An 18,035-nucleotide genomic window follows, 5' to 3' on the forward strand; every position below is an offset into this window, starting at 1 on the left:
TAGCAGAAGTTGCTTCAGTTCAGCACATTCTCAACAATTAGCCAGCAACTGTCATCTGCAAAGCTAAACCCCTCCTCTCAGAGATTTTGAGCTTGCTTCCAGTTAGTTAAAGTTCCATTTTGTCTTGGCTCAGCCTCAAGCAACTGTTGAAAAATTATGACAAGGAATAGCCACTTTGGAAACATCTCAATATTTCTCCTTAAATGGCTCTATCTTCTGAGTCAAAGTGAGTGAAAAACATTTGCAGCTTGGACATTTAGCTCTCTGATCAACTATGACCTACAGATGTTTTTCATTTTTAAATGACCTTTATGTTTGTCTTATTTGCTGAGCACATGCCAGTGAATCAAGCAAATTCTGTTAATCATTTTGTTTGATGCTCTTACCTGAAATCAGTGTGTAGCTGTTTAAGTTCTAATTTATTTGTCGAATGTATGTATTTCTGTAGGTCAGACATCAGCACACACTGTCCTTCAATCAACACCTTTCATGTCAGTGCTACCTGGAGTTAATGTGATTTTAAACTGTAGCATGGCAGCGGGAGTTAGCATGAGTAGCTACACTATGTTTTGGTACAGGCAAGCTCATTCTGGAAAACCTATAGAGTTTATTATGAAAGAGTTTGAGAATCCAACACAGAACTTTAAAGTCATTCTTAACACAAAGGATAACTTGTTCAACCCGCTGGTCTCCATCCTCACTGTAAAGGATAGTGCAACTTACTACTGCACAGCAAGGTACAGTGAATCCAGAACTGTACACAATCTAACAAGAAGCCTAATATAATTGACACCTGGTCTAAGGGAAATTTAGACTGAATGATATCACTGTTCGAAGACTTTGTGGTTCTCAGTGGATTTTAAAAAGAAACTGACAAGTGTTATTTAATTCAGTGGTTCTCAACTGGTTTTGTGCAATATTACCATGAACTGCACAAAGCTAACAATATACAAAATTACTAACAAGACACAGCTTTTATCAATCCAACAGCTTTCCTGTGATGTGAAGGAATGTTTTTTAGAGCAGAGATAAATTTTAGTATCACGTAATCCAGAGGCATCATGCCCATTCAAAGTAAGGGTGCACGTGCCCCCTCAGATATTTGAGCCAAGAGGATTTTAAATGGATTATTTGAACTTCTAAAAACATATTTTTTCCTTTGATAATTAAATGTAATGATTATTGCATGTAAAAAAGAATTTGAATGTGGCAGAAATCTTTATTCACATTCTAAATGTAGTTTTTTAGTCAGTCCAGTTGAGTCACATGTTCCGCTAAAGGCAACGTCCTGTTCCTGCCTTGGATCGCGCTCATGGGGAAGATGGAGCCCATATGGGAATGCAGGAGGTTAAGCAAATTAATTAAATCAACTTATGTGCAGTTAACCTTTCCTAACTGTGTCTGTCTAAGTGGAACTGTCAATCTTTTCATTTCATAGTCTAATATACATTTTGTCAATATTTTTGTTTGATCGGTCGCTGTTCATTTCCTTTGGTGCTGAAATGCGTTTGACTGGTTTTGCAGCGTAACACTCTCTTTTCTTCATGTTTAAAGAAAGTAGCAGTTCCTCTCTTTTCCAGTCATTATAAAAACTGTTAGTTTTTATTTATTTATTTTTTTAAGTAATGAAAGGCAGTTTTACATGGTTCCTCTGTAGCAGCAGATTTTGTATCTGTTGAGAAAGGCGGCGGGCAGCTGAACGGATCAAGACGACCCGCGCTGTTAACATTCTCTGTCTAGGGGAAAACTGTAATGTGTCAAACAGTGATGCATGGCAATTGCGGTAACTGCCATGATGAAGAGACAGTATTCTGTGTATTCTTGGCATGTTTCAGAAGACGAAAGACAAACAGATATGGTTTCCTTGGCGATATTTCCACAGTATTCTTCCAATCACTGTTATTGTAAATGGTTCAGCAACTCTCTCGTCTATGGTTTCTTCTCTTTTATAAAATTGTTAATCCTCGTTCCCTTTCCTTGCATCATTTCTTTGTGAATTTTCTGTGAAATACCAAGAATATTGTTATTATTTACAGTGAGCATTTTTGGGCAGAACCTTGTTATTTTCTTTTTGATTCTCTCTTTGAATAATAAAAAAATAATAATAATTCTCTCTGCGGATTATAAAAAGCTGGCAATTAAAACACATTTCATTATAACATGGTGAGGCCTATGTTTAAAATTTGATGCCCTGTTCAGTTCTTTATTTATTTTAAATGCATCGACAGATTGTTTTTTTTATAGCCTACATATGAGCCATTCATTTGTTATCGTAGTATTTTGAAACAGTGATGTTCGACGTGGAATTTAGACTTTTAGACTATCATCTAAGAGTGAGTTAGGCTACCTTTTGTTAATTAATGTTTGGTTTGAAGGTTCTAAAGCTGATATTTTATATATTTTATGTGTCATTTTATTTCTATATTTAGATTTAAAGAAGTTTAGGTTTAAATACTCTGTAGTTGAAATTAGAGGTCAAACTAAAGAATTTATCCCTTGGAATTCATTTTGCGCCTCATTAAATAACATGACATTATTTCATGCCTTTGTAAATGTTCTATTACACCATATCTATTGTTTTTTTTTAGTGTTATTAGTGCTCTCTTATTTCTTGTTTTGTACTTAGTTAATACACCCAAACGCATATATCATGATGATTTTATGAACAGCTATGCGTAATGTTACTACCCAGACACTTTTTTAGGCATTCCAAGTGTTTTCATTTGTTCTATTGCTTTTACTTTGTTTATATTCAAATTTATGAAGTTTACTCGTTATGTAAAGAAGACACAAACAAAAAGAGGTAATGATAAAACATGCATCTAAGGGTGAAAAACACAGCTACACCAAACAAAGCACCACAACAACATTTTACTATCTGACTTTTCCGCTCTGATTTTGATGACTTTGACAGTTTGTACAAACAAAGGTTATAGTTATTAAGCTTATTTATTTTTTGAATGTCTGTTATCCTACTGAAGGGCTGTGCTTAGTGTCTAAGAAACGTTTCTGATTGGTGTCTTGTGGAAATTACTCCAACCTAATTATACAGGGTTTTGACTAATCATCGATATAACCCACCGACTAGTCGATTTTGAAGTTATGCCATTTTACACATCCCTAGCCGTCGTGTTGTTGAAATGTAATTAATTAATATATTTATTAACATATTCATCACTTTTGTATGTGACAATTATAGTTTATTAAAACCAAAATGGTGAAACATGAATAAGAACTGTTGCGTCAGATGATGGCCCAACAATGCCCTCTTAAAATTTAAAAAATGCCCATGAAAAATAACTCCAGGGGTCAAATATTGCCCATTAATAGAAAGGTTAATATATATCACTCTGGTATGAACGGCCCCTTTTAGAAATACTTTAGCCAATTCATATATATGTACTAAAGAAAATAAAAATCTTCAACCTAGGGAACATGCGCGGACCCCCCTTGACAATATGGGAACATTTCTTTTCTTGATCAGGTTGTTGTGCATACCCTGAGATTAGATCCCATAGGAATGTGTTTATGAAATTTGTTTCTTGAAAAAGTTTTTATTTCATTTTTATAAAATAGAATGGAATAGTAATAGATACATGTTAAAAGAACTAATATAACTTTAGAGTGCTTTTAATTGTCAACTAAGCCCACCAGCCATGACACCTATTTCAAATCTACTGAGTTTGCATGGATGATTTAAAGAGAAATACAAGACACAAAATACTATTTGGTTAATTTTCTTTTAGTACGTTAATTTAGTTTGTTTTATTATCTATAACTTACACTGAACATGGAAAACTAAATTTACAGTAATCACCTCATTCAGGGGAAGGCTACATGTTCACCTTCTTTAGAGATACACTTCAGCTCACTCTCTATTGAGCTGAGACACATTTTGCACTGCCTCTTATGTCGTGTATGGAAAATATATGTGCACAAAATTAGTGGCAAGAGCACAAGAAAGCGATGTAAAACTGTCTGAAGATGTAAAAATGCAATGGAATGCAACCATTACTGATACAATTACTGATTAAAACAGGTGTTTTATATAGTTTCCTGTGATTTGTACTGCTTGTTGCAGCTATATGAACTTTGCATAAATGGCAGTGATGGGTTGGGTTTGGTTGACCCTATTGCCCCCTCAAAAAAATTAGGTGCATGACGATCCTGACATAATAACTTCCCTCTCATTATGTTACAGTCAAATATTTACTAAATGGTTTAAAATGTTAATTTCCATGAGAGGTAAATTGTCCAAAACAACATCACACTCTGTGTTCATCTGCTATACTGTTTCACTCATGATAGAAGCACTTGTACATGACGTCAACTTTTGTGGGCGGGGTCTTGTCTCATTATTCTTGGGTGGATTGGGCCAATATTTGCTTAATGCCACTAATCTTTACTGCAAGTGTGTGTTTGTGTGTGTAGGCATGAGTTTGTGCAATCGTAGAAGGTTGACATTATCTGTCCTGCTGTAGAAAGTTAACCTGCTAGGAAGTAGGTCAAAGCTTATAAAAATCATTAATGAGAATGACTGATTTATTTATGGAACAGAATAGAGCTCAGCTGGCTTATAATGACTTTACTGCTGAATGTCTGTAAAACAATTTAATTTAGATTTTGATCTACTTTTTTTTTTTTACATTTGCAATAACATAATCTGTAGTAACTCTTGTTTTACAGATAAATCTGACGGAGTCATTCGTTAAGAGCCAAAAATAGTTTTTGCTAAAATTAATTCAACAGTGACATTAAAATGTGACCATGATTATATCAACTATTATAGATTGTATGGTACAAGCAAACACAAGGGAATGTGGGTTTGGTTCTATTGATGTTTTCTGCTAGCCAAAATCTGGTGAAGATTGAAGCACCTGAATACTCCTGATTCGAAGTACACTGCAACCTAAATAGGCTGGTAATATAAATTGATTTGTTGTATTCGAGTAAAAAAAAAAAAAAAAAAAAAAATTGTGTATGATGTAGGAAACAGTATGTGAGCTAGGAATTAAATTAAACTGTCCTTATTCTACATCATTATTATATAAGGAAATTTATATTGGAATTAGTCACATTCGACAACCATTATAAACAAGATAAATGACAAATAACTTGATTATTTGTCTGAATAAAATTCTCCACCATTAAAATCATAATACAACATCTCGTTGTATTCGCTCACAATTTCTATTGTAAGGAATTAGCTTTAATAAGGGAATTATGATTAATTCACTTATTGGAATAATATTATTCTCATGGCTTATTGAAAATAATATCACACATATTTGAGGTATAGCTTTGAAAAGAAATCTTTTAAAAAAAAAGGGATGAGATTATTTATCAAAATATACCACAGTCAAATTATCTTTGAATACAGACAAACTTTATTGCTATTCTAAACATAAACTAATCTAACACATTCAGCATGAAACAGGTTGGTGAGTAAAGTGACAGAATGTGAAATAAATAATCAATACAGAGAAAATGAACTTTATGGAGTCTGTAGACAATGCCTTAAGAACCATTTATCCTTCTTTGAGTCTAAATCGATTTGCAATCGGATTACCAAAAGTATTAAACTAATACAACAGCTCTTCGAGCAAAAGTCTGGAGATGTACTTGCATGTCGTTGCGTTTCCTTGCTATGGCTTGGTTCTTTGGCTCTTGGTAGAAAGTTTGTTCTGTCGATGTCTTGGACCTCTGTTAGATCGGGATACCTGTTGTGTCGATGGATGATGAGGTGGGCTTTGAAGCGAGGCCTTCCGCAAGGAGGACTCGAGACTCCCGTTGGGTGTGTGAACCGTAGAGCAGAGAGTGAGAGGCTTCCTCGGAACTTCGGGTCTCGAGTTTCCTTGGACTCTACATGGAACGGAGGCTGCAAATGAGGAGCTGCAGAGGAAGTGTAGAGCAAGAGAGCCGAAGAAGAGAGGAGACCGAGAGAGAAGAGGAGACCGAGAGAGAGTTCTTCCTTGGTAGGGAACTTTTAGCTGAAATTGGCCGCACCCCAAAGGTGTCCTGAGCCAGTCAGAAGTGGCTTTTCAGAGTCACATGGTCGACTGGTCTGTCCTTTTCAAAGTTGATTTACAATCCTTTGTGTGAAGGATTCTTACCACTTCCTGATCAAACTAGTGAATGTTTAATCATGAACTTTTATATCTTGAAAACAGTGCAAGAGACATGACATTCGTTGTCATCAATATTCTCTGCGTAAACGAGCAAGAATTTACATACTAAATATGACATTCTTTCATGAATATTATACGTGTAAGTAACAAAACATGAAAATCCCTGATTACAAATCATACTGGTTAATTCATTGGTTTTACACCATGGATAATACATTACACATTATGAGAAACCTGATTGTCAGGGTATATTATCAGGTTAAGCCTTGAATAGTTACAATTCTTAGTAGAATGAGATGAATAATACAAGATTAAAGATTATACTTATTGATTTGTCAGTTAGAAGTGATTACAAATAACTACACATATTTTAAAAGGTACATCAAGCTATAATCATTAATTTGTCAGTTATAAAAGTGATCACAGGTCATAAAGTTATTTTCAGGATAATCAAGCAAGGCTAGGTATGGTGTATATTTCAGTCCAAACGCATTCTGTATATTTTAGAGGGTGAACTCAGTGAAGTACAACGTTCATGAATTCCTTTTAGATGCTGTTTACAGGATAATATTCAGATGTCTTGTGATCTGATGAGTCTAAGTGTAGCAAATTGGTTTATATCGGAGGACAAAACAGAATGTGTTTTGAGCCTTTCCCGGGAATTCCAGGAGGTGTGTTCTCTGTCTTTTATTGCCTGTAACCTTTGCATTTAGTCTTAATAGCAGTGTCAGGCCAGAACCATTAAATGTGGGGGTATTTCCTCAGAAGCTGAAGTCACGTGCTATCTGGACAAATCTCTTTTGTTAGTTTTATTGGCCAGATGTGAGCATCTTCTAGGCTTCTTGACGCCAGATCGAGCAGAGTCTTTTAATTTATGATGTTGAGGAATTCCAGGATTAAAAGTTTGGTATGTCATATTGCTGGCAATTGTTAGCTTCTTCTGCATCTAATATCCTACAGTGACTAAATCAACCAAACTACATTAGGTGATACAGTCAAAAATAATTTTGTTAACACTTTACATGATTGTTCACTTTGTTAAGGGTTTATAAAGGGGTTCATTACTGACTAATAAAACTGCTTTATAAAACATTGATATGCGGATTAAACATGCATAAAATGGGTGACTTACATGCAATACCTGCCAAATAGTGAACCTTTGTTAGACGATATTAGTTATTTATGTTTAGAACTACTAGTGGTTAAAATTAGTAAACTAAGTAAGTGTTGTGGGTCAGTGGTTAAACTAAATGATTTTGTATGAACTATAAGTTTTAGTGTATTCTGTCCTTGAAGTCATCCCGAATTAACTGAGGAAATATACATAGATGCATTGTCCTTTGATTTTGGCTGATGAAGGCTTTTGTTAGTGGTTAATTAATTTTTTCTCCCCAATTTGGCATGCCCAATTCCCAATACGCTCTAGGTCCTCGTGGTGGCATAGTGGTAGCGACGCTATTCTCCACGGCATCCATGCACAACTCACCACGTGCATCACCGAGAGCGAGAACCACATTATAGCGACCACGAGGAGGTTAACCAACGTGACTCTACCCACCCTAGCAACCGGGCCAATTGGTTGCTTAGGAAGCCTGACTGGAGTCACTCAGCATGCCCTGAATTCAAACTTGCGACTCCAGGTATGGTAGTCAGTGTCTTTACTTGCTGAGCTACACAGGCCCTCATGTAGTCCATTTTTTAAGAGAGTGTTGTAACCTCCTTTGACCAAGAAGATACAAGTATCATTCAGTGAGGAGCATCGCAGTCTGGCTGGAAGCTTATGGCAGGTAATATTGGTGAACTCCATCCTGAGCCCATGCTTCAGACAGTGGCTCATGAAGAATCCCATGTCTTTGAGTTTGCATCAGTTCATCCTCTGTGAAGTCTGTCTTAGTAGAATTAAGTGAATTCTGGCTGGCACATGCTGCAGTTGGTCATCATCATTCAGCGACACAGTGGGAGTCGGACATCAGGCAGGACTGGAGATGGATCTGGGATATAATCCCAAGGTTTAGACATGGAAAGAAATGGAATAAAATGAGCGTAGATGCCATTCACTTTAAAGGAGGGTTAAAGAATAAGAGAAGTGTTCCCTGTTCCGGCAGACCTAACTAAAGCAGCATTACTATGAATTGAAGGAGAAATTAGGTGTATGCCTGGCTAGACAGATAAGTCTTTAATCTAGACTTAAACTGAGAGAGTGTCTCTGAGTTCCAAACACTGTGTGAAAATGATCTTTCTCCTTTTGTGGATTTTGATATTCTCGGTATTGTTAACAGGCCGGAGTTTTGCGATCGTAGTGAGCGTGTTGGATTATAGCTTGATAGAAGGTCATTTAAGTACTTTGGAGCTAGACCATTCAAAGCTTTGTAAGTAATTAACAGAATTTTTAAATTTATACGAAACTTAACAGGTTGCCAATGTAACACCAATAAAATGGGGCTGATATGATCATATTTCTTGGTTCTAGTCAGCACTCTAGCTGCTGCATTTCGAACCAACTGAAGTTTATTTATTAAACCTGCAGGACATCCACCTAGTTATGCATTACAACAATCTAGTGTTGAGGTCATGAATGCATATTAAGGAGTTGCCAACATTAGAATCCTATGTAAGTAAAGTTCAGTATTGTTTAATGGTCATCAGGCTTTTTTAAATGATGTATGCTGACTGTGAATGAGTATGAAGATCAGAAAAGTGTTGAGGGCTTTAGGTAACTAAAGTAACTCCACTGGAAGTAGCACTATTCTTTTGACATTCACATGACAAGGGAAGTGACAACACAAGTGAGTAAAGACATTACAGTAATTAATAAAACTGTCTGTAGTAAAATAAAACAATCCCTCCTTTTAATCTTACTATAATGATCTATTTTATTTTACCCAGTCTCCATTGTGACATAAATCATCAATTAGAGCAGTTTAAGTTTTTGAATAATGTAAGTATGTATAAGAGTATTTATTAAGCATTTATATCATGTACGTTAAAATGCTCACTATTTTGACAGGTATTTGACAGGCAAGTTACTATTTTTTCATTTTGTCATAACTGCATATTTATGATTTATAATGCATGTTTAAATGACTTATTAGTTATTAATGAACCCCTTAATAAAGCTTCAGCAAAGGGAACATTAACGCGAACTGTTCTCGTATTTTAAATGGCTATATCAGATTAGCTCCTTCACTGTTTCACTTTTTAGAATGTGTATATTGTAAATGCAAATCATATGCAATGTGTTACATTCTCATATGTTAACTGTCACAAAGGCATTGCATGATGTCATTTCCTGTGCCTTTTTGTCATAAGCAACACAGTGCAGCAGTTGAAATAAATTTAGTAACGGCAAGAGACATTAAGGAATTGATACTCCTCATCATGGGACTGTGTTGCGGGTTCATTTTCCAACTAGTTATTAGTAAGTTCCAGAATACAGTGGTCTGAAAAAGTGTTTGCCCCCTTCCTGATTTCTTATTTTTTTGCATGTTTGTCACACTTAAATGTTTCAGATCATCAAACAAGTTTAAATATTAGTCAAAGATAACACAAGTAAACACAAAATGCAGTTTTTAAATGAAGGTTGTTATTATTAAGGGAAAACAAAATCCAAACCTACATGGCCCTGTGTGAAAATGTGTTTGCCCCACCTGTTAAAACATAACTTAACTGTGGTTTATCACACCTGAGTTCAATTTCTCTAGCCACACCCAGGCCTGATTACTGCCACACCTGTTCTCAATCAAGAAATCACTTAAATAGGACCTGCCTGACAAAGTAAAGTAGACCAAAAGATCTTCAAAAGCTAGACATCATGCCGAGATCCAAAGAAATTCAGGAACAAATGAGAAAGTAATTGAGATCTATCAATCTGGAAAAGGTTATAAAGCCATTTCTAAAGCTTTGGGACTCCAGAGAACCACAGTGAGAGCCATTATCCACAAATGGCGAAAACATGGAACAGTGGTGAACCTTCCCAGGAGTGGCCGGCCGACCAAAATTACCCCAAGAGCGCAGCGACGACTCATCCAAGAGGTCACAAAAGACCCCACAACAACATCCAAAGAACTGCAGGCCTCACTTGCCTCAGTTAAGGTCAGTGTTCATGACTCCACCATAAGAAAGAGACTGGGCAAAAATGGCCTGCATGGCAGAGTTCCAAGACGAAAACCACTGCTGAGCAAAAAGAACATTAAGGCTCGTCTCATTTTTGCCAGAAAACATCTTGATGATCCCCAAGACTTTTGGGAAAATACTCTGTGGACTGACGAGACAAAAGTTGAACTTTTGGAAGGTGTGTGTCCCATTACATCTGGCGTAAAAGTAACACCGCATTTCAGAAAAAGAACATCATACCAACAGTAAAATATGGTGGTGGTAGTGTGATGGCCTGGGGCTGTTTTGCTGCTTCAGGACCTGGAAGACTTGCTGTGATAAATGGAACCATGAATTCTGCTGTCTACCAAAAAATCCTGAAGGAGAATGTCCGGCCATCTGTTCGTGACCTCAAGCTGAAGCGAACTTGGGTTCTGCAGCAGGACAATGATCCAAAACACACCAGCAAGTCCACCTCTGAATGGCTGAAGAAAAACAAAATGAAGACTTTGGAGTGGCCTAGTCAAAGTCCTGACCTGAATCCTACTGAGATGCTGTGGCATGACCTTAAAAAGGCAGTTCATGCTCGAAAACCCTCCAATGTGGCTGAATTACAACAATTCTGCAAAGATGAGTGGGCCAAAATTCCTCCACAGTGCTGTAAAAGACTCATTGCAAGTTATCGCAAACCCTTGATTGCAGTTGTTGCTGCTAAGGGTGGCCCAACCAGTTATTAGGTTTAGGGGGCAATCGCTTTTTCACACAGGGCCATGTAGGTTTGGATTTTGTTTTCCCTTAATAATAACAACCTTCATTTAAAAACTGCATTTTGCGTTTACTTGTGTTATCTTTGACTAATATTTAAACTTGTTTGATGATCTGAAACATTTAAGTGTGACAAACATGCAAAAAAAATAAGAAATCAGGAAGGGGGCAAACACTTTTTCACACCACTGTACACTATGAAGTGAACAAAATTTTATCTAGAACTATCTCATTGTTATTATCGAATAAATATACTTAAACATTTAACTGTTTTCCACTCAACAGAGTCAATAAGAGGACTAAACATCATACAGAATCCTGCTATACTTAGTGAAACAAATAAAACAGTGACTCTAAAATGTAACCATGATGATAGCAGCTATTATTATATGTACTGGTACAGACAGAGGAGTCGAGGTGAGCTGTCCCTCATTTCTATGTCTCTTGGAAAAGATATAGTAGAAATAGTTTCCCCATTCGAAAACACAAAATACTCAATGACTCGTCCTGAGATTAAAGAATCTTCGTTGGAGATTAAAAGTCTAGTAGAGGAGGACTCGGGTGTGTATTTCTGCGCCTCAAGTATTGCACAGGACCTTAACTTAGTCAAGCAGCTGAACAATAATCTCAAACTGAGCCACAATGATCAGCCAGAGAATACACAAAACAATTTGCAATTTTATTGACAAATTCTCAAATAAGAGGGAAAATTCCTCTTGATCACTTGTGACGTCCATGTGATGTGATCCTTGTACTGGGACATGTCCATAGTTCATGTAAGATACTCTGCTAGGACACCTGTGTAGATTTGACTTCATACATCCACTAAAATCACATTGGACAGTTGTTTAAAAGTAACTGCAAAATAAGAATGTCTCTGTAAAGTGAAGTAAATTCTGAGAAAAGGTCTAGGATCATTTGTTTTTTAGGTGTGGTCAAACACTTTCTTTGGCTATTGTAATGAGTGAAGCAAAATTAGATATAATGATCCAGAAAATGATCCAATATAAGATACATAATGATTATTCTTCTTGTGACATTTCGCCATTCATACAGTTGCTAAACCACTGAGAAGAGGCATTTAGTTTGATATGATTTGATTAACAGTCTCTGAATTAAAGATCATATGCTGACCTCTGCAGGATGATATGAGTACTCTGAAGAATGTTTATATATATATATATATATACACACGTGATCATCTGATGTATATCTTAAGCAATACTAAGCAACACACAACACTTTCAAAAGTCCTCATTTCATTGTATTATACAAATATCTAACTAGGTGCCATAATTTTCAAAAGAAATTATGTTAGACCTTACTCAGAACTAACTCAGATTTTCTTAGCCATTAATGAAATTACTTTTAACTGGCTGGTCATTTTTAGTGGATGTATGAAGTCAGCTCCCCTCAAGTTCACACAGATGTCCTAGCAGAGTAACCACATGTGCAGTTCACCATATTAACTAAACTATATATTATATATTAATGTTTCCAAATGCTTTTTCTCTTTTATATTACAGTATATCATTTAAAAATTAACAATACCTCTTTTTGTGCTTTAAAAGTGTGTCTGTGCGATCTTTCATTACAACAAATGCCACTTGGCTTTATATATTATGTAGGCTACTGGAGTCACATTTGTACATTTTTATATATGGTTTAAGTAAATGTACTGTATATAAAATGTTTTGGGGCCTCTGTCATCTGATATTTATTATCATGTTTAATTTTTATGTTTCCCCAAAGTAATCTTCTGATTAGATAATCAAGTTTTAAAAGACTCAAATGTTTCTGTTTAAATTGTTTTAGTTTATTTAGTTTTTTTCTCGTTGCCATGTCCTCTGGAGACCCAGCCATCCATTTTTGTCCTCTGTAGAGGTCATTTTGTGTTTTATTTTTCTCTGAGACTATACATGCCACAGCTGTTAAACTTAAGGTATATTAAAGTGAACAACCTTTTCAGTGATGCCAAATGCTTTGGGGTTTGGCACCGGCAACGTCCTCTCATTGGTATTTAAAATGTCTGACATCACAATTTGGCACATTTTATGGAATGATTAGGTGTATATGTTTGTATTTATTATTAATGTTTGAATGATTTTCTTTTTCTCTCTATAAACAAACATCTCAAGAAAAAAGTAAGTTTCCAAAGCAGGATACGAATTTATAAAAAAAAAAAAAAAAAAGGAAGAAGAAGAAGAAGAAGAAGAAGAAGAAGAAGAAGAAGAAGAAGAAAGAAAAACATGAGTACATGTATTTTCACCTATTGGGTGACACAACGTGTGACTAGTGAAAAAAAAGAAAAAAAAGAAATGTGAATATATGAAAAATATGAGGTATTCCTATGAAATTAGATTTCTGTTCCAGAGTGCTGACAAACACTCATTGTAATTAAACACTGATAAAATGTAGGTACTGCTAATTCATATGTATACTAGAGTGCACAGTTCAAAGAGGGAGTGGGCAGGGTGTGTGGGGTACAGAGTGATTCTACCTGCACGTTACCTCACTCTGGAGACATACAGGTCTTGGAGGGTGGGCAGGGGGGCACTAGTAACCCTCTCAGCAGTCCTGACTGTCCATTGTAGTTTCCTTCTGTCTGATTTGGTGGCTGAACCAAACCAGACATTTATAGATGTACACAGGACATACTCAATGATGGCCGAGTAGAACTGTGTCAGCAGCGCCTGTGGCAGGTTGAACTTCCTTAATTGTGCTTGAGTGAACAGTTTAACCTTTTCGAACGTGAGTTTCTCCTGTACTGATGGTGAAATGTCCTGTACCTATAACTGATTATATATTATCAAACATTTAATGTGGTTTTTAGATATTTATAATGATTGATTATGATAGATAAGATGCAATCACAAATGCGCTTGCTGGCAATGCGCAGTGCCATATTTTCATTGCGATGCAAGATAGGGTTCTGAGTTCGTCTCGTCATAGAAGCATACAAGGAGGAGCATAGAAGGTTCTAAAAAGTAGACTGACTAGTTTGTATATTCTTTTTTTGACATCAGAAAACATTGCTGCAGCGCTACTTTACTTAAGGCTAAATGCCATTGTTTTGATGTAATATTAATATAAAAATGTAACCTTTTAAAATAAAAGTGTGTACAATAACATAGGCTATTATGTTTGGGATCGAGAAACGTGAAATTTCACAGGCATTGGTATCGAATACTGACATGTTGATATTAATGTGAGGACTTTGTAGACTGGTTGAAGATCAGCTGTTATATAACAAGTACAAGAAAATTCAGTACTGTCTAAAACAGTTGGACATCAAAGACAGTATAAGTGACTTGGTCCAAGGGCATAGATTTGGCTTGAACATTTGGGTTGCAGCGTGAAGCATTTACTTGTTTCCATTAATCATAGTATAAATATTTTGGGGGGTGGTGGTGGGGGGGTTGTTTTGATTATTGAGGGGTTACCTCACCCCATCCCCCCTGGAATCTACATCCCTGAAAAAGGTCATGCATTTGGATTTTAGTTCAGCCCTGGTGAAATGTGGCAGCCTTGTTAAGGATGTGAATATCTAATTTGTATTACAGTTTTGCTAGTTAACAATTAGAAAAAAATATCAAATTTAACTTTAAAAAAATATTTAAAAAAAATTCTAAAAGAAGTGGAGTGTAAAGTTAAAGGGATAGTTCACCCAAAAATGAAAATTCTCTCATGATTTACTCACCCTCCTGGCATCCCAGATGTGTAAGATTTCTTCTTCTGCAGAAAACAAATGAAGATTTTTTGAATATTTCAATTCTGTAGGTCCTCACAATGCAAATGAATCGGTGCCAAAATTTTGAAGCTCCAAAATCCACATAAAAGGGAGCATGATAGTAATCCATATGACTCCAGAAGTTAAATCCATGTGTTCACCATCAGAGGTGTCTGGAGTACTTTTATGTTGCCCTTATGAGGATTTTGGAGCTTAAAAATGTTGCATTCACTTGCATTGTATGGACCTACATAGCTGAAATATTCTTCTAAAAATCTTAGTTTGTGTTCAGCAGATGAAAGAAAGGGATGGATTGAGGGTGAGTAAATGAAGTTTCATTTTTGGTTGAACTAACCCTTTAAGGTGCTTTATGGTCAAGGGTTCAAATCAGTCAAAATAACCATGGCACTCACATTACATTAAAAACCTTTATTAGTCCATGGCTGTAGACAAATTTGGGAGTATTAAATGTTTTGTCTATGGCCATGTGATAATAAAGGCTTTTTCTAATGTAAGAATGCCATGGTTATTTTGCATTTTTAGAACAATTTTCACTGTTCAAGAAAGACTTTTTCATATTTCTTTTTACATTTAATAAAGGCCCATATTTGAAACCATATTTTCATTATTTGAATCAATATGTATTAACAATATAACATTAATATTTAATTATGTATAAAATTATATTTAGATATTGTATGTAGGTTGGTTCCATGACATTCTTCATAGGGTATAAGATATGGTTGGTGTGGTCCCACATCAATATTCTCTCAGGGGACCCAGAATTCCATAGCAGCCAGCCCTGGTTCTGACATCCTTTCAGAAGACATCATATTAAATATTACGTTTATTTTTTATAAAATTGAATAAAATTAATGTCATATGTTTCTTCTGCACCAGACGTTATATTGATGTTGAACAAACTGAAACTGCAAAAAATTCAGATATTCTTTTGAGATTTTTCTTACTTTTTTTCCCCTTTTTTTTTTCTTAAGCCTTTGCTAAACCTCCTAAAACTTGGTATAACAACTGAAAATACTGTGATCAACAACACTCTGTTTTATTTGTTTACTTATTAATTTATTTAGTTACCAAGTCAGTTTTAAATAAAAAACCGAATCATTACAACTCATTTATTACCAAAAAATCTGCTTTACAGATGTTTTGCAAAGTACCTGTTCCCACACTTTACATTGATGATTGTTACATGAGGATGTGGGCGGGGCAGGCAACTGTCACAGAGACATTTTTAGGAGGAATGTGTACCTGCCCAAATTCTCAGTAATCACAGAAATAGTAACATATGTTTTACCAATAGACATTAAAAAAGAACATGTGCAACAAAATGATGAAAAATAAAGATAAAATTGGAAGTGGGGGGAGTGTGGGGAAGAGAGAGAAAGATAATTTTTCGTTTTTGTATAATGTTTTAGCACAGTGGGGACAGGGGGCCACGGTGATACAATCCCATAGAGCCGCTGTACAAAAACCTTCATCTCTATACAGTCAATTACACCGTGACAGAGAATGGAAAGACTGCAAGGATTTGACATGGATTTCAACATTCAAACATAACAGATCTCCTGGACAGGCAGATTCATACTTTGTCCTGTTATTTCTACACATTTTAATGAATTTCAACATATTTTATTAGCAGAAATTGCATGTGTGTGTAAGTAAGGTTGTGCTAGAATCGTCAATTTGACCATTCTTTTCTAGTTGCATATGAATCTATATTCCGGATTTATGTATTATACATTGAAGACCCCATGGGAGAGAAAAAATGTGGAATTGATGGACTTGTGTATGATCATGGAAAAATAAGGAATTTTCTAATGCAAATTTTGATGCACTGATTGGTAATGTGCCACTGGCTCACAAGCTTACTTTGGACCTGGAACAAAACTGACCGTTTTAGGTAAGTTGAATTTATTTAAATCTTTAAATGCTATAGCTGACTACTGTTGGATGAAATAATAGTGTCTGACCTATAACTTTCATATTTAGTTAATTATGACTAAACTATGACAGCATCAGGAACACAACCCATTCAAAATGTTTCATGTAGCCCATCAAACTCAGTGTGTTTGAAAATCCATTGTAAGATTAAACATAGCTTCTATCGCAAATATCTACAAATGTGTGCATACCATCTCACTGTGACAATACTTATCAAGCCTACTTTGGAGCTGGAACAAAATTAACAGTTTTAGGTAAGAAACATACTTTTTAACTATAAAATTATTTTAATGTTCATGGAAAGATTAGACAGTTACAGAAACTGTAATGTGAAAGTGATGATGGTTGTCTGTGATTAAGGTTGAACTGTGATGAAAAGAGACATTATTTAGGTTGTACAGCAGACGTCTGAACCAGTTTCAGAACAGTGTGTTATTTGAGCATTCAACCTGAAACCGTTTTTGCCATGACAATCTAATGCTGTGCCAATTATCAAGCCTATTTTGGCAAAGGCACGAAATTAACAGTTCTTGGTAAGTAATGCTTAATCTTCAAATGCAAAACATTTCAGAATATGCTGTATTGAACTATAGTATAAGTTGATTGTATAAAGTAATATGAATAAAATCATAAAAGGTGTCATTTGGAAAGGGAGAGGACTGTAACATAACAAAGCGATGCAAAAAGTAACACACGTACGTTTGTTTTAAATGTAAGGACCATGTAGTCCAAGTAATTTTACCAGTGTGCTGATACGCTGTGCTTTGGGAGCAGCCAAGCTTACTTTGGTGAAGGGACAAGGTTACAGTTTTTTTGTAAATGTGAAAGATTAACTACATTTAAATCATGCTTTGCCACATACAGTATAATTAGTATTAGAACTACCTCAACTTGTGTACTAGTTGATGCAAGATAGATAGTTTGTGATACTGTCTTGATACTCTGTGCTCAAACACACCAGCCTACTTTGGAAGCGGCACTAGACTCACTGTTTTAGGTAAGAAAAAAATTATTATAATATGTTATGCAGAAATAATGAGGTAGAAATTATGTCGAAAATATCTAACGGTATGACATGCAAAACAGATCAAATATGTTTGCTTAAGTGACATCTCAATTGTGTTTAATTAGATTGTCTTGTTTGTGGCAATAGGTCCATCATTCTAAGTGCTAAAACGTTAGAAACTTTGTTAACTAGTGTGTTTGCAATAGTTCAGTCTGAGGCTATGAATTTAATAATGTGCATTACTAGTTACTAGTTGTTCATTTCATTCATGCTTAACATTAGTGTAATCAGTTCAGTGCTGCACACTCTAGCAGTGGGACTAAAGTTACAGTAACAGGTGAGACATTTTAGATTA

At 35.5% G+C, this 18,035-nt stretch overlaps 1 protein-coding gene across 1 annotated transcript in view; it reads left to right on the top strand.

Moving 5' to 3' along the window:
- LOC127411111 (uncharacterized) overlaps positions 1-18,035 on the top strand; it is a 53,539-nt gene that overhangs the window by 21,794 nt on the left and 13,710 nt on the right. The window contains exons 4-5 of the mRNA XM_051646470.1: positions 11,389-11,573; positions 17,154-17,207. Coding sequence (XP_051502430.1) covers positions 11,389-11,573; positions 17,154-17,207 — 239 coding nt within the window. The remainder of the gene's footprint in view (positions 1-11,388; positions 11,574-17,153; positions 17,208-18,035) is intronic.

Source organism: Myxocyprinus asiaticus, chromosome 20 (genome assembly GCF_019703515.2).
Source record: "Myxocyprinus asiaticus isolate MX2 ecotype Aquarium Trade chromosome 20, UBuf_Myxa_2, whole genome shotgun sequence".
Lineage (NCBI taxonomy): Eukaryota > Metazoa > Chordata > Actinopteri > Cypriniformes > Catostomidae > Myxocyprinus > Myxocyprinus asiaticus.